At 46.5% G+C, this 19,046-nt stretch overlaps 1 protein-coding gene across 3 annotated transcripts; it reads left to right on the forward strand.

Annotated features, from left to right (window-relative positions):
- Positions 1-5,148: 5,148 nt before the first annotated feature.
- On the forward strand, positions 5,149-19,046 carry POPDC3 (popeye domain cAMP effector 3). Of its 3 annotated transcripts, none has more exons than XM_075414301.1 (4): positions 5,149-5,310; positions 14,505-15,250; positions 17,112-17,220; positions 17,792-19,046. In XM_075414301.1, the coding sequence occupies exons 2-4, from the start codon at positions 14,760-14,762 to the stop codon at positions 18,095-18,097; spliced, it is 906 nt and encodes a 301-aa protein (XP_075270416.1). In that variant the 5' UTR covers positions 5,149-5,310; positions 14,505-14,759; the 3' UTR covers positions 18,098-19,046. The 3 variants fall into 3 exon arrangements, with proteins under 3 accessions (XP_075270416.1, XP_075270419.1, XP_075270417.1); XM_075414304.1 differs by having other exon boundaries at positions 14,510-15,250; XM_075414302.1 differs by lacking the exon at positions 5,149-5,310 and adding an exon at positions 9,611-9,919.

The following is a 19,046-nucleotide window of genomic DNA, read 5'->3' on the forward strand; positions in this document are numbered from 1 at the left end:
AGGTCTTACCTTGGTTCTGTTCACTGCTAAGGCTCAATGACATATGTTACCTATAGTTTTCACTTGTAATTAATCCAAGACTTTTTTGTAGATGCATCTTCCCAACACTGAGAATGAGAGCTACAGGCATGGAACAAGAGTTAATTAGTATGGAATATGGGTCAACTGAAATTGCTGCGACTTTTGAATTGAAGAAGATGGGCTTCCCCTGCCAATCAGACCTCTTGCACTGGCCAGCACATCTGGTCATCTGGACTGTTCTAAGCAAAGATCATAATTTATTTAAAAGATCTTTATCTATTCTTAATGACAATATTTGTGAAAACAGCTTGATTGGTAAGGACCGAGACAGAAGGCTTCTGGGAAGAGACGAAGGAAGAGCTGGAAGATGAAAAAGCAAAATGAGCAGTGAGAGTACAGAGTTAAAAATAAGAAGTGTAAATCTAAAAGCTACTGAAAGCATTATGTAACTACGAAGATATTTGACATGGAAGCTGAGGCTGGGAATTGCAGGTTTCCTTCCTTTTTCTAACGTCTAGTAGGAGGTTGATGACAACTCAGAACTTCAGCAAGAGACAGTATCAGATACTGATACCAGAAACCACCTCCATGCCTGAAGAGTCTCTAAACATTTGTGATGGAAAGCATCTGCTTTATTCGCCTGACTATAACATAAACTTTTCATTTTCACAGCTGATGTCTTCCATAGTTACACAATGCTTTGAAGAGCTTTTAGATTTACACTGTGTATTTTTAACTCTATATTCTCACTCCTGAGCAGACACCTCACTTGAAGGATGGATTGAACCACGGCTCTGCAGTGATGCAAATGTCTGCCCAGCGAAGCACCTCATCTCACAGACCCGCGTTTCAGCCGCATCCCTCCCCTGTACGGGCAGCTCACCTTTTACCCAGCAGTCTCGTAGTGAAAGCACCCATCCAGGCAGCTGGAGGTCTAGAACAACTCAAATCTACTTCTCTTCTTTGCCGTACAGGCATTTACCGTGCTGTATTTGCCAGCTTCTCAACACCTGGACATCCGCGGGGTATATCTGACCGAGGCAGAGATGCCATGGGGCAGTGGTTTTGGCACACAGTCCAGCTTTAGTGTTGGCTTCCAGAATTGTTTCTGTACTTGGCATTAAACCGCATTTAGCTGCAAAGTGGAAACAGTTGAGAAAAAAGCAGGTCTTTCCTCTCCCATGCTGAGTGCCCTAAGCATTGGGCTTTCAACCCACATCGGTTTTGCACCCCTCTTCCTGGCCTGTAGAAATCTTGGAGCCTTCTCTAGTACCTACGCTTGACAAGAGCTGAACTTTGTGCAGGGCTCAGACTTTCGAGGATGAGAGAAGCAGGCTCGGGGCCGGTCCTTGGTTCTGCCCCAGTCAGGCACAATGACTGAGCTTAGCGATGGCCGTGGCAAGTGCCCTGAGCAGAGCGACTCTGGCCACGTGCAGGAGCCACAGAGAGGGTCCCTCTACAAACCTAAAGCCAGGAAAGCACTCACCAAGTGATTTTAAACATCTCCAGGCTGAGCTCAGGCTGGGAAGGGTCAGGTTTCCAGAAGCAGAAATCCCTCTCTCTGCAGTCTGGCTGCTTCAGGGTGTGAAGTCACTCGGTCAGGGAACTGCATCCCCCACACCCTTGCTTATGGAAGCCCGGGCGGAGAAGCATCTAAGACTCTCCACCTTAACTGCAGCTGAGGATACTCAATTCCAAGTCTATTATCTGAAAGCCTTTAAAAGTGAAAAGATAAAAACTTAAATGCCCTATTTAGCATTTTATTTGACTGATGCATTAAAAAAAGCCTTTTGTCTAAATTAAAACTATTTTATCTGTGCCTGACAGGGAATGCTGTTAATTGAATGACATTTTAAAAAAGGTTTCCAATTTGAATTTTGCTCATTTCTGCAGGCTGCATCTGATCTGAACTACAGGATTATACTGTGTTCTGACATGTTTGATGTCTTGCTTGTAAGAGGCAGCAATAAAAACTAGTTTACCACATGAATGCAATCCTGATTCTTCTTACCTCAGTCGTACCCAGAAATAAAGGGAGAAAGGGGTTCTGTAGAACTCAGTTATACAGAAGTCTGCTAAATCCTTTTTGAAGTACATGAAGAGTTTAATTCTCATTCCAAAATGAGTAAGAGCTCCTACACAAGAGCCCTCTTGCGACTACCTGGGAAGTACAATATTACATCCATAGAGGAAAAGCACATTGCTTCTTAAAGAGATCATTCATCATGTCACCTGCTACCGTATCCCCCTGCTTCATAACTTATTTTTATTGACCAAGGACAATGCAGGGTAAGAAAAAATGCACTAGAGATTTATTAAACATTTAAAAAGTCTAAGAAAATATAAAAAATCTTCCCCTTAAACACAGTTATTGATAACTTCTCCTCCTAGAGCACAGCATCTTTTAAGAAACACCATTACTTTCCTTCAGAGATAATGGAGAAGGCAAGCATCTGATGTTGTAAGTCAGTCCCTCCTTAAGCGGTTGCTGAGGAAATAGATGGGGCTGTTTTCTAGGCAGTGAAATCACACACTGAGCTTTTTCCCCCCTCTCTCTGGGGGAAATTGCCAGCACACCCAAGGGAAAGTCCGGTGCCAGCGCTGCAGGGGCACTTTTGGGTGGCTGCTTGGGTAACCCTGCCTTGACTGCAGCAACACCACAAGTGGCGTCTGGAGGCAGGGCTCTCGAGAAGCTGACAGCAAGGCAATCTGCATGCTTGATGGAGCTGTCAGACTTCTCACGGGATGGATCGTGCCCAGAGATAGGTGTATCTAAGGCACTCCCATAAATCTAATAGCGGGTATGAGAAGAGAGCTGTTTACAACCAGCCAGAAACTCACACCGTCCAGTCTCACAGTGGGACCGGTTCAAAGATGCCAGTTCAGGTTCCTCTCCAGCCCAGCTGGAACAGTTCTTGCGCTTTCTGCTGCCCCTTTCTAGCTGGCCTTTGCTGGCTCCTCGGCCAGTGCCTTCCCACCCTCCGCACAGAGCGTTTGCCACAGCTGAGCCTCTCCCTCCACCCAGGGCCACAACATCTCCCACAGCCTTTCAGGTCTGATATTGGATTTCCGAGCCTCATCACAGGCTGTCTCGCAAGCTTACCTTTAAGTATGGCCTTTATGTCTTCCCATACTGCTGCAAAGATTAATACTGGTTATAATTTGGTTTTACATTTAGTGTATTATTTGACCTTTTAAAAATAGTCATTTTATATAAATACCACAAGCAGTTGTAAATATATCTAAGAGCAGTGCGATCACTCCAGTGGCTGGTTCAAAGCACACTGGGCAGTGCAAGGCTCTCCTCGGCGCTTGGTAGCTTTGCCATTTTATTCTTGCCTTCCTTGGATCTCTCATCCAGGCCTGATTTTCAAAGATAAATACCAACCATTTTCAGAAACGACTCCTCTGAGGAGTCACAATATGTCTAACAGAATCACATTTGATTTAAAAATCCCCGCCTAAATCATTCCCTACTTTAAGCCTTTTCTAAAGCTCATGAAAAGCCATTCCAAATGCTGAAAGATCTGCTAGTGTGTCAGTTCTTAGTTCTGACCATTTTGCCTTTTTATGCTAGGCTCCAAATACATACTTCCATAAACTGCAACAAGCACTAAAGTAACATATTCCTAATTGCAGCCGGGCTACATTGAGAGGGTCGTTTACCGGTAGTCTCAGTCTTCCAGTGCCAGAGTATATTTGATGTAGAGTTGATTGAATTAAAGCAAAAATTCATATAGTAGAACTGTTCCTTGGTGACCTGTATGTCTGTGGACAATTATGACGACTTCACTGTTGCTTCCAACCAGGTACAACTCTATGCCATCAAAATATACCGATTTTCTTGCATCTTTTTATGATGAAGATGAGGAGGAACGTGTTTTAAAGTATCTAATACTGGTTTATTAGAACACTGTAATCTCAATAGATAAGCAGACCAAATACAAGCCTTCAGCAATCTTTGTTAATCATAGAGTATCTCAAGGTGGAAGGGACCCCTGAGGATCGACGAGTCCAACTCCCTGCTCCTCGCAGGACTACCTAAAACTAAACCGTACGACTAAGAGCATTTTCCAGGCGCTCCTTGCACTCTGGCAGGTTTGGTGCCACGACCACTTCCCTCGGGAGCCTGTTTCTCCATCCCTTTGCTATCACCGAATCATCGAATGGTTTGGGTTGGAAGGGACCTTGTAGATCATCTAGTTCCAACCCCCCTGCCACGGGCAGGGACATGAAGAGGGAATATTGTGGGGAAATTTATGCCTAGTGCAAGTGGGGATAAGTCTGAGTAAATGGCTGGGTACTTTAAACTCCACCCAAGCACGAAAAAACAAAACAAGAACAATGTAAAACAGCACTGCCTCAGGTTTGCCAGCACAGGAAGGTCTCAGATGATGCTAATACTGAACAAGTTGTAAAATACCATATGCAAAACGTGTCTGAGAGGTAAGCGTTTGGAGTGGTACTACAAAAAGCTCTTAAATGTTTAATTAACTACAAGAACCTCAATGCATGCTTGATTAGGTTTAAAAAAGACTCTTCTCTCTCAAAAATAATAAATACAAGTGTACTGCAATCAGATAACGAACTTTTGCACATCTGTCACTCAGGACAGCTCTGGGTGAAACTGCTCCGGCTCCTTCTTTTCTCCAGTTTTAGGAGAATTCAGGATTCCGAAAGTTCGTTCACCTTCCTTCCCGGTAATTACGGGGGGGGGGCGGGCGCGAGGGGGCAGCGGCCGCGGGGCGAGGGCAGCGAGGGGGCGGGCGTCTCCCTGCCGGAGGGGCGCCGAGCCGTGCCGTCATTTATTCCGAACCATCCCCAACAGCTCAGCCCGAGGCGGCGGCACCGAGCAGCCGCCTTTCCCCGCGTCCCGGTCGCGGCGGGGTCTCCGCGCAAGCCCCAGCCCAGCGCCCGCGCTCCTGCTTTACGGGTTCGGCACCGCCGCCGCCGCCGCCGCCTCCTCCTCCTCCTCCTCCTCCTCCTCCGCCGCCCCCCCCTCCCCGCGCCTCGACGGCTCCCGCCGCCTCGGCTGCCCCGGGCGCGGCTCGGGTCGGTTCGGCTCGCCCCGGGGTGGCCCCGCCGCCCGCAGCCCCCCGGGGCCGGCGGGAGGCGCCTGCGCGCTGCGGCCGCTCGGTGCCGGCCCCGCAGCTGGCGCCGCCCGCAGCCTCCCGCCGGCCGCTGCCTATTTTAGTCACAGCGGCGGCTCGGTGGCCGCGGTGCCGCCGGTCTGAGCCCCTCCGCGTCCCGTCCGGGCGGCCGGGAAACTTTTCCGCGGGCGCCGGGCAGGTAAGGGGTGCGGGCGGGGCGGGGGCCGGGCCGGGCCGCGCTGAAGCCCCGGCGCTGCCTCCGCCCCCGGGGCCGGCGCTGCCCGGTGAGCCCCGCTCCGCCCGGGGCCGGCGGGCGCGGGGGGGCCGGGGGGGCCGCCACCCCCCCCGCCGCGCTCCGCGGGGCCGGGCCGTCGGGGGAGGGCGGGCCGGGGCGCTCCGTGCCCGGGGGCAGCGCCGCTCCCCAGCTCGCCCCGCCGACCCCGTCCGGCGGCGCGGGTGGGAGTTGGGGGGCTTTGCCGTGTCCCCTCGGGGGGGGGGGGCTGAGCCGAGACCCTTCGTTCCGCGCCTCGGGTGCGGAGTTGGTGCGGCCCCGGGTGCAGGCGCGGGGGGGTCTCTGCTGCTGCGGAGCCCGCTCCGGGGCCGGGGGCTGCTTCGCCGTTACTCGGTTGTCCTTCCCTCCTTAGCAGACGAACCCCGAAGCTGAGACCCGGTCTTGCGTTTGCGGTTGTTTCTTTCCAAGGAGGCAACGAACGATGCCAAACGCTTCTTTTCCCCAAACTATCATATTTTTTTTCCAAACATGTTTCTGCACACTGTAATATTTTACCCCGTTTTCCTCAGCTGTTCCGTAAAGCTTTGTGTGCGTTCGGGCTGTCAGTCACTTCACGGGCAAACATTTTATGTAGCTGATCTCTGGTAATACTGAATCACGGACCACCTGGTAATGTTATAAAGATGTCACTGATGAAATCTGGCTCCCAGAGCTAGGGCTTCTTGCCATTCCGTGGATTAATGGGAATGTGACTGTGTACATGCAAGTAAAAATGTCTTCACTGACCACAGCGAAACGAGAAATGGTTTCCACATCTGCAGAACTGTTGCTGTTCAGGGTTTCCACAAAGTTCTGCATGGTGGTGAATAATAAAGGAGCTTAAAACGTCGAGTTTTTAAGAAATGCCTTGCCTGCAAAATAGCAAGTACACTGCAAGTCCTGTAGCGAGGAGGACAGATGCTGAAGCAGAAGGAAACGTGTACAAGTTTGTGGCAGGGAAGCCTTTTATCATGAAAGTTGAGAACAGAAAGTTTATGAAGGATTCAAGAAGAGGGTTGTTAGCTGAAGCTACAGTTTATCTTTTTATGAAGCATGCAGGCTCATCAGAGATGAGAGTTTACTTTATCAGCCCAGTGTGTTCCACTGCCTTGCGAAAAAGCTCTGATCCGTGTCTCCAGGGGTGACACAGTACCTGCGACTGGGCATGCTGCTCTTGCCCAAACACACGTCAGATGTTGTACAGGGGACAAAGCCTCAGTTTGTGATTGTGTTACGTGATGAAACTGAAGGTGTTTTGGCTCTTGTGGGTAGAAAACGAAGGAAAGTGATGCTAAACCAGTGCCACGTGCGTGCTGCTGCCTGGCTCCGCTCTGTATGCGACGCCGTACGACACGTGTTGCAGTGGAGCAGAGAGCAGAGCTGCACGTCCGACCCCAAAGCCTCCGGTGAGGGTGGGTAGTGTCGGCAGCTCCGTGAGGGTGTCCTCGCTGCCTTTCACTGGGTTTCACTCTGGGTTAGAGCTCACGGGGTACCGAAGTGTGGCGTTTCGTGACTCAGCATGCTGTTTATCCGTTGGAAGGCACAGCTCATGACGCTGCTGCTCTGTAACTCAGTTGTGCGTGCAGGTGTGATGCAATGAACCAAGCCTCTGTGTTTCTTTCTTTTTTGGGAAATGAAGCTGACGTCAGGTGGTTGGTTTCATGGGAATACATTCCCGTCCGGGGGCACTGCTACACCGCACAAACTCATTTAAGCTGAATTCTGCAGAGTTCAGCTGTAGTTCATCGACATAGTTTTAAACCACTTGTGAAATATGCACTGTAGCTGCTTTCTCTATTACTAATTTGAAAGTTGAACTGTAGAAAAGCTTGAACTCGTGCTTCACTTTGCAGTTTTTATTATAAAACACAATAAAACAGACCCACTGAATTATTATTTGGCCAGTGCTGTTCAGTGTACAAGAGCCTTGCTCAAATTTACCCAAGTGCTAGCAATCCGTAGTTAGTTTAAAAAATGTCCTTTCATATTCATGTTTACTAGGAGCAAAAGACCTTAAAAAAAGGAGGGAGGGGATTATTCTTCTTAGTTTGGCAGGAATGCCACGTGTACTTACAGTTCATCAGTTCTGATTCCAATTGGAAGAAGATCTGTGATCTTTTTTTTTCCATATCAGATACTGTCTAGATGATAAAATAGATAGCATCTCCAGTATTGGCTTTGCAACCACAGAGGATTGCATTGTATATTTTACAGTGATAAATGAGTTCAAGTACTGTAAGCTGTGTATAGTAAGCTGGTCTTTAAATATTTAAAGGCTAAATAATAGCAGCTTCACTGTATACAGTGCTTCTAATGAACCTTAAACTACTCCGTATTGCTGTGGGGTTTCTTTCTCTCAGTGCCTCTCCCCGCCCAGCTTTTTCCCACTTCTGAAAAAGATTAGCAGGGATTTGGGTAGATTGTGAGTAGAATCAAGCCTTCCCGGTCACAGCCAAATGGGCTTGGTAGATTGAATGTCCCATGGAAAGGCTCCGGTTAAAGCACCCTGCCTTGGAGAAAGTGGTTCTGCATCTGCTGCAGCAGGGAGGCGGGAGTCAGACGCAGCCGGGCGAGGGGGACAACTGGTCACCAGCCTCGTGCCGTTGGTGGGTCGTTCGTGTGGGCCATTGGCTTCAACATAGGGATGGCATCGGGGTGTCTCCAGGGTTAGGCGGCAGCTGACTGAAGGGGGTTCGTGGGTGAACAACCTTGAACATGGGAGCCTGAATTCTGCCCGACCAGAGCAGGATTTTGGCCCCGAAAAGTCCCGCTTGGCTGGTGGTTATTTCTCAGAGCTGCCCTGAAGGCAGAGAAGCACCGCTGCTGCTTGGACATGCCCCAGCTGCTTGTTCCGTAGCTCTGGGCATTCCCAGAAGGATTGCTCCCCAAGTAGGTGTCACTTCACACGGATGCTCCCAGGGGTGACGGCCCAATTCAGGAGCTGCAGCCTGCGCAGCCCAGGGGGGTACTGAAAGGACTGGGAAAGGTGGGGGTTGACCGCTTTTCCTTGGGCCTGAGGTGCTTCACCTTCCAAGTGACAGCCTGCACTGGGAGCACTGATCCAGGGGGTGAGAGATAGCGATGAGACATCAGGGAAGCTGTGAAGTTGTGCAGGAAGGAGGCCGAGGGAGGGAGAACCGCGCTGCGGTCGCTCTCCGTTCTGCGATGGGGACGCTCGCCCGGGGAGTGGGATCCTGAGGCCTGGCTGCCAGGGTTGCATATGTGTTTCATCTTAAAGCATTCGTTGGTAAAACGTCCCTTTCTTTGAAAAAGTCTGGCAGGAAGGGATGCTGGCTCCACATGGATGAAGGTTTCTGCTGGAAGGTCCGTATGAGGAATAATTTCAGAGACATACCTGTCTTCAGGGTTTTCTGTTGTCTGAAGTAGCTAAGACAGACTTCTAGATTTCACTGGGAAGACCAGCTATGTAACCTTCTTGTGTATAAAACTTGTTTGTATTAAGTAACTGGAGACAAAAGTCCAGAAGACATCATGGTGATCATCCAATCTGACTTCCTGGAGAATAAAAAAATAGAATTGCAGTGTATCAATTTTATTTTTTAATAATAGCATATCCGGATTTATTTCAGGTACCAGACAGCATCGTAACTTCCTTGATTCCCAGCACAGGAAATCTTTAAAGCTATGCCATTAATTAATTGTATTGGCTATATATACTTGTGTATCTTTGTAATCTGAATATATCTAGTTTTATAGTGACTGGTTGTCTTGGTACCTTTCTCTTTTGTATTGGATAGTCCTTTTCGTCCTCATCCTCCTTTCATTTTTACTTCCTGAGTAGGTGTTATGGGCGGTGGTGAAGATACTGTAGCCTTCTCTGTATTGTTCAGGCTGCATTTTCTTGGGAAAACAGTGTTATCCAGTATTATAATTACTGCATTGTCTAGATATAATCTCAAGAAGTTGAAGATAAGCTAGGATATGAGTTTGTGGTGTTAGTTACTGTCCGAATTGCTGTGTGCAGGCTTAGAGCCTGGAGTGGTTCCAGGACAGTTGATCACTGAAAATAGTTTGTTTATCTGCCCGTACCTGCCTGTAGGTGCGTAGCTCCTCCGTGCACTGCGGGAGTTAAGACGCCGCGCTGCAGGTTAGGGTTTGGTAGTCTTGGTCCCTGTGGGTATCTAACTGCAAGTGAGCAACTGCAGAAGGAAAGTAGCCTGGGGAAAGCGTGCGACGTAAATCAGCCTTTGGGAGCAATAGGTGTCAGTACGGGCGCAGCGAGAGGGTTTCAGAGAGACAGGGGCAATGGAAGGAAAGGGTACATTAATTGACATACGCAATTGCGTTGTGCGTTAGAGGAAATAGTTGCTAAAATGAAGGAGCAGCTTCTTTTTGTAGATCTAAATGATGGCCAGACAAGACGTAACGTGCCAGCCTACACAGGGTGCTCGGAGCTCGCCCCTCTGGAAGCGGGGTGGCGTCGAGGGACCCTTGGCTGGAGGGACTGCTTGGTTCCCGGCACAGACGCTGGAGCAGCTTCGCTGACTGCCAAGCCGGGCTGTGGCCACCAGCTCAGGTATAAACATCTACGCTGTAGATGGCTAAAACCAGTGAGACAAATCCTGCTAAATCTGGCGTAATCTCATTTTGTGCATGAAAGCATATATGCTATAAAGGAAAATCTTCCCTTTTTCTTCCAAACCCATAGCAAATAGTGTAGTTCATCCAGGCTGGTTCCATGATCAGCCTGTACGGCTCTACAACCTGTCAGCATGTATGGGATGAATGTGCTGAGGGCTTTCTGGCTGAATGCTTGGGATAAGACAGCTGAAGAACGGAGTATTCAAACACTGAATAGCCTTACTTTTGACTTAATTAAAAAGACCAAAGAGAGTACCGCTGGTGGCCTCAGGGCTTTTAGGGTTTATTTTTTGCAGGAATTGTTATGATCCAGGCACAGTAACTGACACTCGGAGCTTCTCAAAGTCGAATTTGAGTCAATGACAAAAATGGCGTGAAGTACCCGGTTCTCAAGCAAATTAAAAATTTGTGTAACTGGTAATTCTTTGTGGGAATACTCCAGTGTATGGGGAAACGCCCGTTTAGGGAGGGGGAGGTTGGACTGTGTGCATTTAAATTACCCTGTAAATTCATTCTGTTTTGACTGTTTTAGTATACTGCTTACATGAAGTTTTAAGTTGCTGGCAGGTATTTATTTTGAAGACTGTAAGTGCAGTACTCCATTTACAGCTCCGAAGCTCCAGCAGACTCGCTGATTTTAACACTTTCTGATGACAGCTTAGTCCTTTCAGCGATGCTGTTTGTTCTGAAGAAGTCCATGCCGTTCACCTCTCTAGTCTGGGCTGATTTTTCCCAGCACTTGGTCTGCTCCTGCTGGAGAGGGTCGGACATGGGATGGACAAAAACACGCAGACATGTAATTCGGTAATTCAGCCTGTGTTGGCAGGGCTTGTTTCCTTCCTGAGCTGGGAGGAGACCTCTTCCATTCTTCACTTAGGGACATGGTTCACTGGTGGACTCAGCAGTGTTAGGTTTACGGTTGGACTCAATGATCTTAAAGGTCTTTTCCAACCTAAAGATTCTGTGATTCTATGCACCTCTGGCTCCGGCAGCCTACAGATGTCAATGTGTGTTATTCTGAATATGTCAGTCACATAGCAGAGACTGTGCTTGCGCGTGGTGCTCCTTCTCCTCAGGCAGGGGACAGAGAAGAAAGTATTCAATGTTTACCTGGGGAAGATACAGTTCTTCAGGCTTATGATCCAAGATACCTGGTTTAAATGCAATTTACTGCTGAAGCTTGCCCAGTCAGCACCATCAAATGAACCTGTAGCAATAACTGTTCACCACAGACAGGGCAGCAGAAGCAGAACGCTGAGCAAGGCCACATAAAATCATAGAATCATTCAGGTTGGAAAAGATGTCTAAGATGATCAAGTCCAACCGTCAACCCATCACCACCATGCGTACTGACATCAGTGGGCACATTCCCTGTCCAGGTAGCTAAGAACACCAAAGCTGCTCAGAGAAAGGATTGTGTCACCTCCAGGTACTTACAAATTTGGCAGTGCTGTGCTGCTGTGGGCGCTTTGTAGACAGGTCCTCAGTGGAAGAGGGCTCACAGCTGGTACCACAGCTCTTTGGCTTTTTGGTTTGGCGTATTTCCCTGCCCCCCCCCCTCCTTGTAGTTGATGAATGGCTTCATTAGAGTGACTGTTCTGAAGCCCTCAAGAGTTTGAATTTTGGACTTGTAGGAACTATAAAGAAAAATGTGAAAGGCCTTATCTAGCACTAAATACCAATCGAAATTACAAATTTTACTCTACTTAGGCCCGTGCATACTATTGTTTCTGCTCTGTTTAATACTTCATTAAAAAAACTATCAAACAATTTTTAGCTCCCAAATCTTAGAACAATTTGTTGATTAAAAAGAAGTGAATCCTCTCTTTCTGCCTGCGGTTCACTGGCAGCAAGCATGCCTGCTCTTCACCATAGCCCTGAGAAACCAACTCCATTTAGTAGTAGGCTTCATCAGTGTTTCCAGAGGGTTTATTTTTGCCTGCACTCCTTAACATAGCTCAGGAGAGTGTTATGTTGGTGAGGTTGTATTCTGTGCGAGCGCTGGCCTCCCTTGTTTGCTCTTCCTCTTGACCGGATGGAGGGAGGTCCTCTCCAGCTGGGATGATGATGTAGCACCGTGCTGTACCATCAAAGTTCACGGTGTGCAGACCCACTGAAAGAAGTGGGAGTTTTGCACATAGTGGTTTTGGAAGACAGGTCCCATTCCACAAGTAAAGAGTTGCAAATACAGGACAGTTTTTCCAGGCTAGATGACCCTCTACTTGTGTCCTAGTGGGAAAATTATTTTGACCCATCTTCTCGTGAATCGATCAATTGTCATGAATTGATGTTTTACAGCAATGCTATGAGCTGTAGTGTGGGCAGGCTGTGAATGCTACGAGTGAGTTGGAAATCGAATGTAAATGTTGTGAAAGTATTGCAATGTCGCGCCGAATTATTGCAATGTGCAACTTTACGTGACAAAAAGATGTTGGCAATGGAAGGTAGATTTCAGTGCGGATCCATGGTGGTTTTGTTTGTGGCAGGTTTGCAGCTTCCCATGTAACTTCTCAGTCACGGTTCCATTCAAAACACTGTTTTTTTTTGTAGAAATTAGGGTCTTCATGAGAACTTTTCAGAGTAAAATGTTGGAAATAGAGTAGAAGTACTAACAATAATCCAGAATCACTGTTAACAGTGATTCTATTTTAAAAAACAAACAATTAAACAAAAAACTTCTGCCACCAATTTTTGACCGTGCCATGGAAACGCTGACTGGATTCAGAACACAAGGTCTGGGAACTGCATGTTCCAGTTTTAATTTATTTCAGTTCAGAAATCTTACTCCTTGATCACAGAAGTACTGCCTAAAATTCCTCATGCTCTTACTATGCCCAGGTGACTTCTTTGTAGCTGATGCAGTTATCATCTCCCATTCTCTAAGGGCTAAATCCTGTATCTGGGGGGAATCCTGTACCAGAGAAGAGTAGCTGGGTAAAGACACAAGCAACAAAGCTCATAGCTACAAGGTACCTCATCCTTGTAATGCTGGTTCTTCCACTGCAGTAGGATATTGAGCACTTTTAATTTGGAAAGGTTCCTTCCTCTTTAGCTGTCATATTTTTATGGGTGGACGAGTTCCCTATCGCCACTCCAGAGAGGGAGAGCTCTTCCCTCCTCCTAACCTTTTCTCCTGAACTGTGCCACTCAGTTGTTTAGGATTTTATGTCTTCATTTGGCACTAGTGTTTCTGAATCATGGAATTAATGTTGAAGCTTGAATAAATGTAAAAGAAGTAAAGCTGTAGCAGCTAGGAGATGTGATGTGACTTTGCTTTATTAATTTCTTAGACCTGTCACTGTGAAAAAAACCACCACTGAAAGCTCTGCTGAGTGATGTTGGATGCTTCACTGCACCAGCAGTACTTTTTAAGTATTGGCTTCTGTGGCTCTTGGAAAAAAAATTCCAAACAAACCTACCTCTGATATTTTAAAGAATCTAATAATTTAGATAGCAAGATATTTCTTAGCTTCCCTGCTGTTTTACCAGGAAAAGAACCAGACAGTTAAAGACTTTGGTGGGTTTCAGACCTGATTACACTGCTGATAGACCCTGGCTTTGCAATTTCTACCCTGTCTAATCTCACGTTGAGGCATGTATTTTTACTTTAAAAGACAGGCATAGAAAGCTGGGTTTGAATTTTTTTTAACTTATTTTGTGTTTTTTTCATGCTTTTTGGTTGCATGTTTTACTTTTTATTTAACTCTGAGGAATACATTACAATATGGAAACAAATAGCATGTTTAACATTTTACAGTGTTGAACAATAAAATTATGTGGGCTGTGGCATGAAATTATACAAGGTAGAACTTTGAATGTTATAAAATTGCTTTGTAAATGCCCTTTGGGAAGTGTTTTGCAGGACTGCTTACTTCACATTCTAATAACACAATCTGTATAAAGCTGCCTTGAAGCTTTGTAGTCTTCGTTATACGTGACAGCTTTTTGCCTGTCATCCTCGGAGTGGAAAAGACCATTTCTCATGATGCTTGGGTTTCCTTTATTGTGGTGTTTGGGGACATAGTTTGTTGTCTCCGGGGACAGAGAGCAGCCTTGCTCAACTCGTTAATGGGAAGAGAAAGGCAAAGGAGGGAAGGGAGAGTGGTTTGACAGAAATCCAGAGTGAGATGGAAGAGGTCAACAGGGACAAGAGTTCACTGTCTCTGCTTGTTCAGGAGCTAGGTAGGGCATCAAATGAGACTCGAGGGCAGCAGGCACAGGACCAACAAGTGGCAGCTACTTTCTCAGCAGTTAGGCTGCTGTGGATGCGATATCCAGGTTTACGTGGATTCAGCAGCTATTCGACAGTTGCTGCAGGGTTCATAGGTACAGAAACATGATCTTCAAGAAACATGATCTTTAATTGAATGAATATTAGGGTTTGATCCTGGAATCACAGGCCTGCAAGGGGAATTGGATGATTGTAATGCAGTCTGTGGTTTTAGACAACAAAAGCTTTGATAGAGTTTAACTGATGAAAATCATTGTATAAGTAATTCGTCTTTTCTCCACTTGTCCAGATCAGATGAAACTACGGATGGCATGGCCAAAGTCGAGATAACGTGTGAACTGATGAGAAACAGCATTGCCTTCTGAGAACATTAGCCTCCCAGTTGCTGGAAATCCTAAGTGCAACTTTACTAGCAAGAGAGACCCTGACACGATGTGATCATTGGGCAGAGTTTGCAAGAATGGACAAGCAAAGGACCCTGCTAGCTGTATCGCATAAATAAAAATTTCCAAGATTCAGCTGAATCAAAAAAATTACTCCAGCCATGGGAGAAAATGCAAGCTTTTGGGAAAGTCTGATCTATGCGCATCCCACCTGTACTACCTGGAAGCGAGAGGCAGAGGGATCTATCTACCACCTAGCCAGTATTCTCTTTGTTGTGGGCTTCATGGGTGGAAGTGGATTCTTTGGGCTTCTCTATGTCTTCAGCTTGCTCGGATTGGGCTTTCTCTGCTCGTCTGTTTGGGCTTGGCTGGATGTCTGTGCTGCTGATATATTCTCCTGGAATTTTATACTGTTCGCTATATGCTTCGTCCAGTTCATTTATGTTACCTACCAAGTTCGGAGTGTTTCCTTTGACAGAGAATTCCAGGAACTCTACAGCGCTCTCTTCCAGCCTCTGGGAATTTCCTTGACTGTCTACAGGAAGATCGTCTTGTGCTGCGATGCAGAAGTGGTTACCCTGGAGAAGGAACACTGTTACGCCATGCAGGGCAAAACACCTATTGATAAACTGTCCTTGCTTGTGTCAGGCAGGTTTGTATCGGTTTATTCAGACTCGCTGCAAATACCTTTTTTTCTTCCTCCTTTTTGAAAAGGAAAGCAAAAAAAAAAAAAGCCAAAGAAGCCACAGTTGTGTATTGTTTGTTCATTTTCCAGTACAATAGATTAAATATTAATGCAAATAATATAAATATTAATAGGCTAAATACACTTGTCTAGGACAGCACTAGCATAAAAACACTAAGCACAAAATCTGTAATAGCATAGAGAAAAGGATTTTAAGTCATTCTTTTCCAGACCACTGTATCATAGCACTTAACAGGTTAGGCAGATAAAGGGAACAAACGCGTGCTTCAGTCTTCAGGCTGTGGTTTGCTGTCTGTGTACTGCCTAGCTGAAGAACGCAGCATCTTTCTTATTTTTCTTTGCTCATATCATCTGAAACAGGACTGAAAGGTAGTCATGAAACTGAATATACTGAGATAAACTCTGTTTAATAGAGATCTTGACTTTGATACAGATTGTATTTGGTTGCTTTCTGGGGCGTGGGAGAAGAGAGGGATGAAGGGAGAGGAGAAGGCCTAAAAGCGCCCTTCCATTCCAGGGGGACATAGTCAAGCCCTATCGAGATTTGCGGAACTGAGTCTACAGTTACTGTATAATGTGGCTCTTAGACCCTGAGGCAATAAATCCACCTGCTTGTACTCCCTGCCTACTAGAGACCCTTCTGGCAAACTTGCTGATGCTTTCCTGAAGGGAAGTACTGGCTTTCATACTGTTTACAGTACTGGACCGCCATGAGAGTAGGTGGGATACCCAGAGATGATGGCCATGATCTGTCTTTGATGGGACACTTTGTAGGTGCATTTTGACAGCCTGCTGCATGGGCAGATGGAATTTGTAGGCAGCTTGAAACCCAGCTGTTTTAGGACTACTTGCAATGAACAGTATGGATTTTGGGTGGTTGGCCATAGTGACACCCTGGTGTAGAGCGTTCTTGGGAGCTGTCTAGAAAGGACCACGTGGAGGTTGCGTTTGGTCGTAGTCATACTGAAGGAGAGGCGTCCATCCTTCTACGTGCCCAGCCAGTTAGTAATCGTGCAGGGAGTTCCTGCTACCCTCCTTCGTGCAGTATAGGGCTGCCGCTTCTGCTTTTGTAAGAAGCATTAATCTCTGTGCAGAGCAGATATAAAAAGGGGACTCCTACAACTTGCTTTTCTTCTGTTAGCTCATCAGGTTCAAGCATACGTTCCGTGCTTGTGTGCCTTCAAACTTAATATGATTTAAAAAGTAGAAAGAAAGTTTTTCTTCAGCATCTTCAGAAAGCCACGGCATTCACACAAAGATCCCATACCTCCATGCTGTTCTCCAGGCTCCAGAGGCAGTCCTGTGGCCACGTAATTCCTGGTAAACACTGAGAGAGCCCTACCTAACACATGCCATGGGGAGCTCCTGCTTCCCACTCCCTGCTTTTGCCACTTTGTTCCCTCTGAAATGCGTATTTGCCAAATCTGAAAGCATATCCCATGGCTTTCAAGTGAAGGAGGCAAACGGCGTTACGTGCATTGGTCTTTCACCTCTCTGGTGCATGGTGGCCCTCTCATGACAAAGCTTGCGCGTCGCTGCACGGGCCTACCCCAGAGAGAATCATACGACTTGAGCAGGGCCTGGAAAGATTTCCATTTCAGTTGCACGATTGTCTTGTATTGTCGTTCAACTGGCCTGCTCGAGTTGTGTTCAAAAATATAATTAGGGTACTGTTGGACAGTGGTTGCTTTTTCATGCTCTCAAAGCTATATTTAAACTTCTCACATAGTAGAAATAACACATTCTTGTTGCAGTTGTTGCTGCTGAACAGGTAGTACTAACAAATCAACACATCTTGTCTTGGTAGGATCAGAGTGACTGTTGATGGGGAGTTTCTGCACTATATTTTTCCTCTTCAATTTCTGGATTCTCCTGAATGGGATTCGCTGAGGCCCACAGAAGAGGGGATTTTCCAGGTAAAAGCGGAGGGTTGTTTGTGTTTTTTTAATACCACAGAAAACTGTTCAAGTACTAATTGATTTTAAAAATAAGTTCATTTAATTGTGGGTTTTGTTTGTGAAATTATACGAACAAGTGGATTGCCATTAATTTGGGGAGGGAAGTCCTCTTTACCCGCTGAACTGGTTATGCCATTTGTATCTTCTTTCTGTTTGCTTCTTGTCGCTACAACAAATGGGGTTTTTCTTAAAGCTAATCCGGGAGGTAGACTTTGTTTGCATTCTTCGGCTGTGCTAAAACCCGGCGGCGAGAAACCAGGTTTGCAGGAGGTGGGTGGGAGCTGGCGCTGAAGAGGCTTCCCAGCGGGAGGTGGACCGGGGAGCAGGGGCTGGGGAGAGGCGTGCCTGTGGTATGGCAGACCTCCCTGGCTGGATTAAATGGCTTTGGTGGTAGTTGGTGCAAAGAGACGAGATGAGTGTTACAGACACAGCCTGCGTGCGTGCTGGGGGGAGGAAGGGGGGGGCTTTCTGCACAGAGGCAATATTGCTGCCTTATCACCTAGCTGATTTTTAATTTTCTTTTCTATAGGTAACACTTACAGCAGAGACAGATTGTCGGTACGTGGCCTGGAGGAGAAAGAAGCTGTATCTGCTGTTTGCCAAACACCGCTTCATCTCCCGCCTGTTCTCAATTTTAATTGGGAGCGACATTGCTGAAAAACTGTATGCCTTGAATGACAGAGTGCACGTGGGGAAAGGCTTTAGGTACGACATTCGGTTACCAAACTTCTACCATGTCTCACTGCCAGAGACCCCTCCGGTGCAGCCCTCCCACCGCCTACAGAGAGGGTCCCCCCGGCGCAAGCCCGCGGGGGTTACAAACTGCGGCCCCTAGAGAGGGAAACCCTGCTGCAGCCGTTCCCCAGAGCGATGAAGGGAAATGCCAGGTGGTGAAGCAGAGGAGCGGAAAGGTGAAGCAGACAGGAGACCCAGTCAAGCCAAATTTGACTGACAAGTGCCATTTACTTTCATTGGAGTAGCTTGAATTCTTCACCTCTCTCGAGCCAGCGGGTTGGCTTCTGCATTTTGACTGTTTGTGCCGTATGTCTGGTTTCTGTTGATTCTTTTGTTCGTCTTCATCTCCTTACTTTTGGAAGAAAACAAATCATAACAGGCTGAAGTTTTCTCGTAATTGCGGTGGCCTCTATGTTGTGTTTTCAAAAAAACGAACCCCACGGTACTTCTAATTATACTTTCTCAAAATTATTTGCCATAATAACATGTAGTCAGTATAGTCAACGAAAACAAGTAAGCCACCTTCAAAATACAGCAGTTTGCTTGTAACATTCATGTTTATGCCATGTGAACATTGTCTCAATTAACATGAAGAATGTTGCAGAAAAAGACTGGAGACTGATTGTATTGGGTTTGTTTATTTTCAAGAAACGAAATATTTTGAAGTGCACAGCAAGATTCTTAAAAAAACAAACAAAAGAAAGCAAAAAATTCTGTCCCATGAGCGACTGGTTTCTCTCTGACTGTCCTAAAGAGGTATTATGTGAAAACAAACATAAATGTAATTTCTGGCATTAGAAAACTAAAGCAGTTGAAACTGCTGCAAATACAGCTTAGGGAAATGATTGTGTAGTGTTCCTGATAGAATGTGATGCTATAGGACCTAGGCTTCCGCAGTGTCAGTGCCATCCGTGATATGTACAATAAATACTGTCAATCAATCAACTGCCAAACCATTGGAGTTTGTTTTACCAATATTCTTTTTAGCCAGGTTTGTCAGGAAGAAACTAAGAAACAGCCGCAGCAATAAATACAATTTTTAACTGAAA

Source organism: Opisthocomus hoazin, chromosome 2, assembly GCF_030867145.1.
Source record: "Opisthocomus hoazin isolate bOpiHoa1 chromosome 2, bOpiHoa1.hap1, whole genome shotgun sequence".
Taxonomy (NCBI): domain Eukaryota; kingdom Metazoa; phylum Chordata; class Aves; order Opisthocomiformes; family Opisthocomidae; genus Opisthocomus; species Opisthocomus hoazin.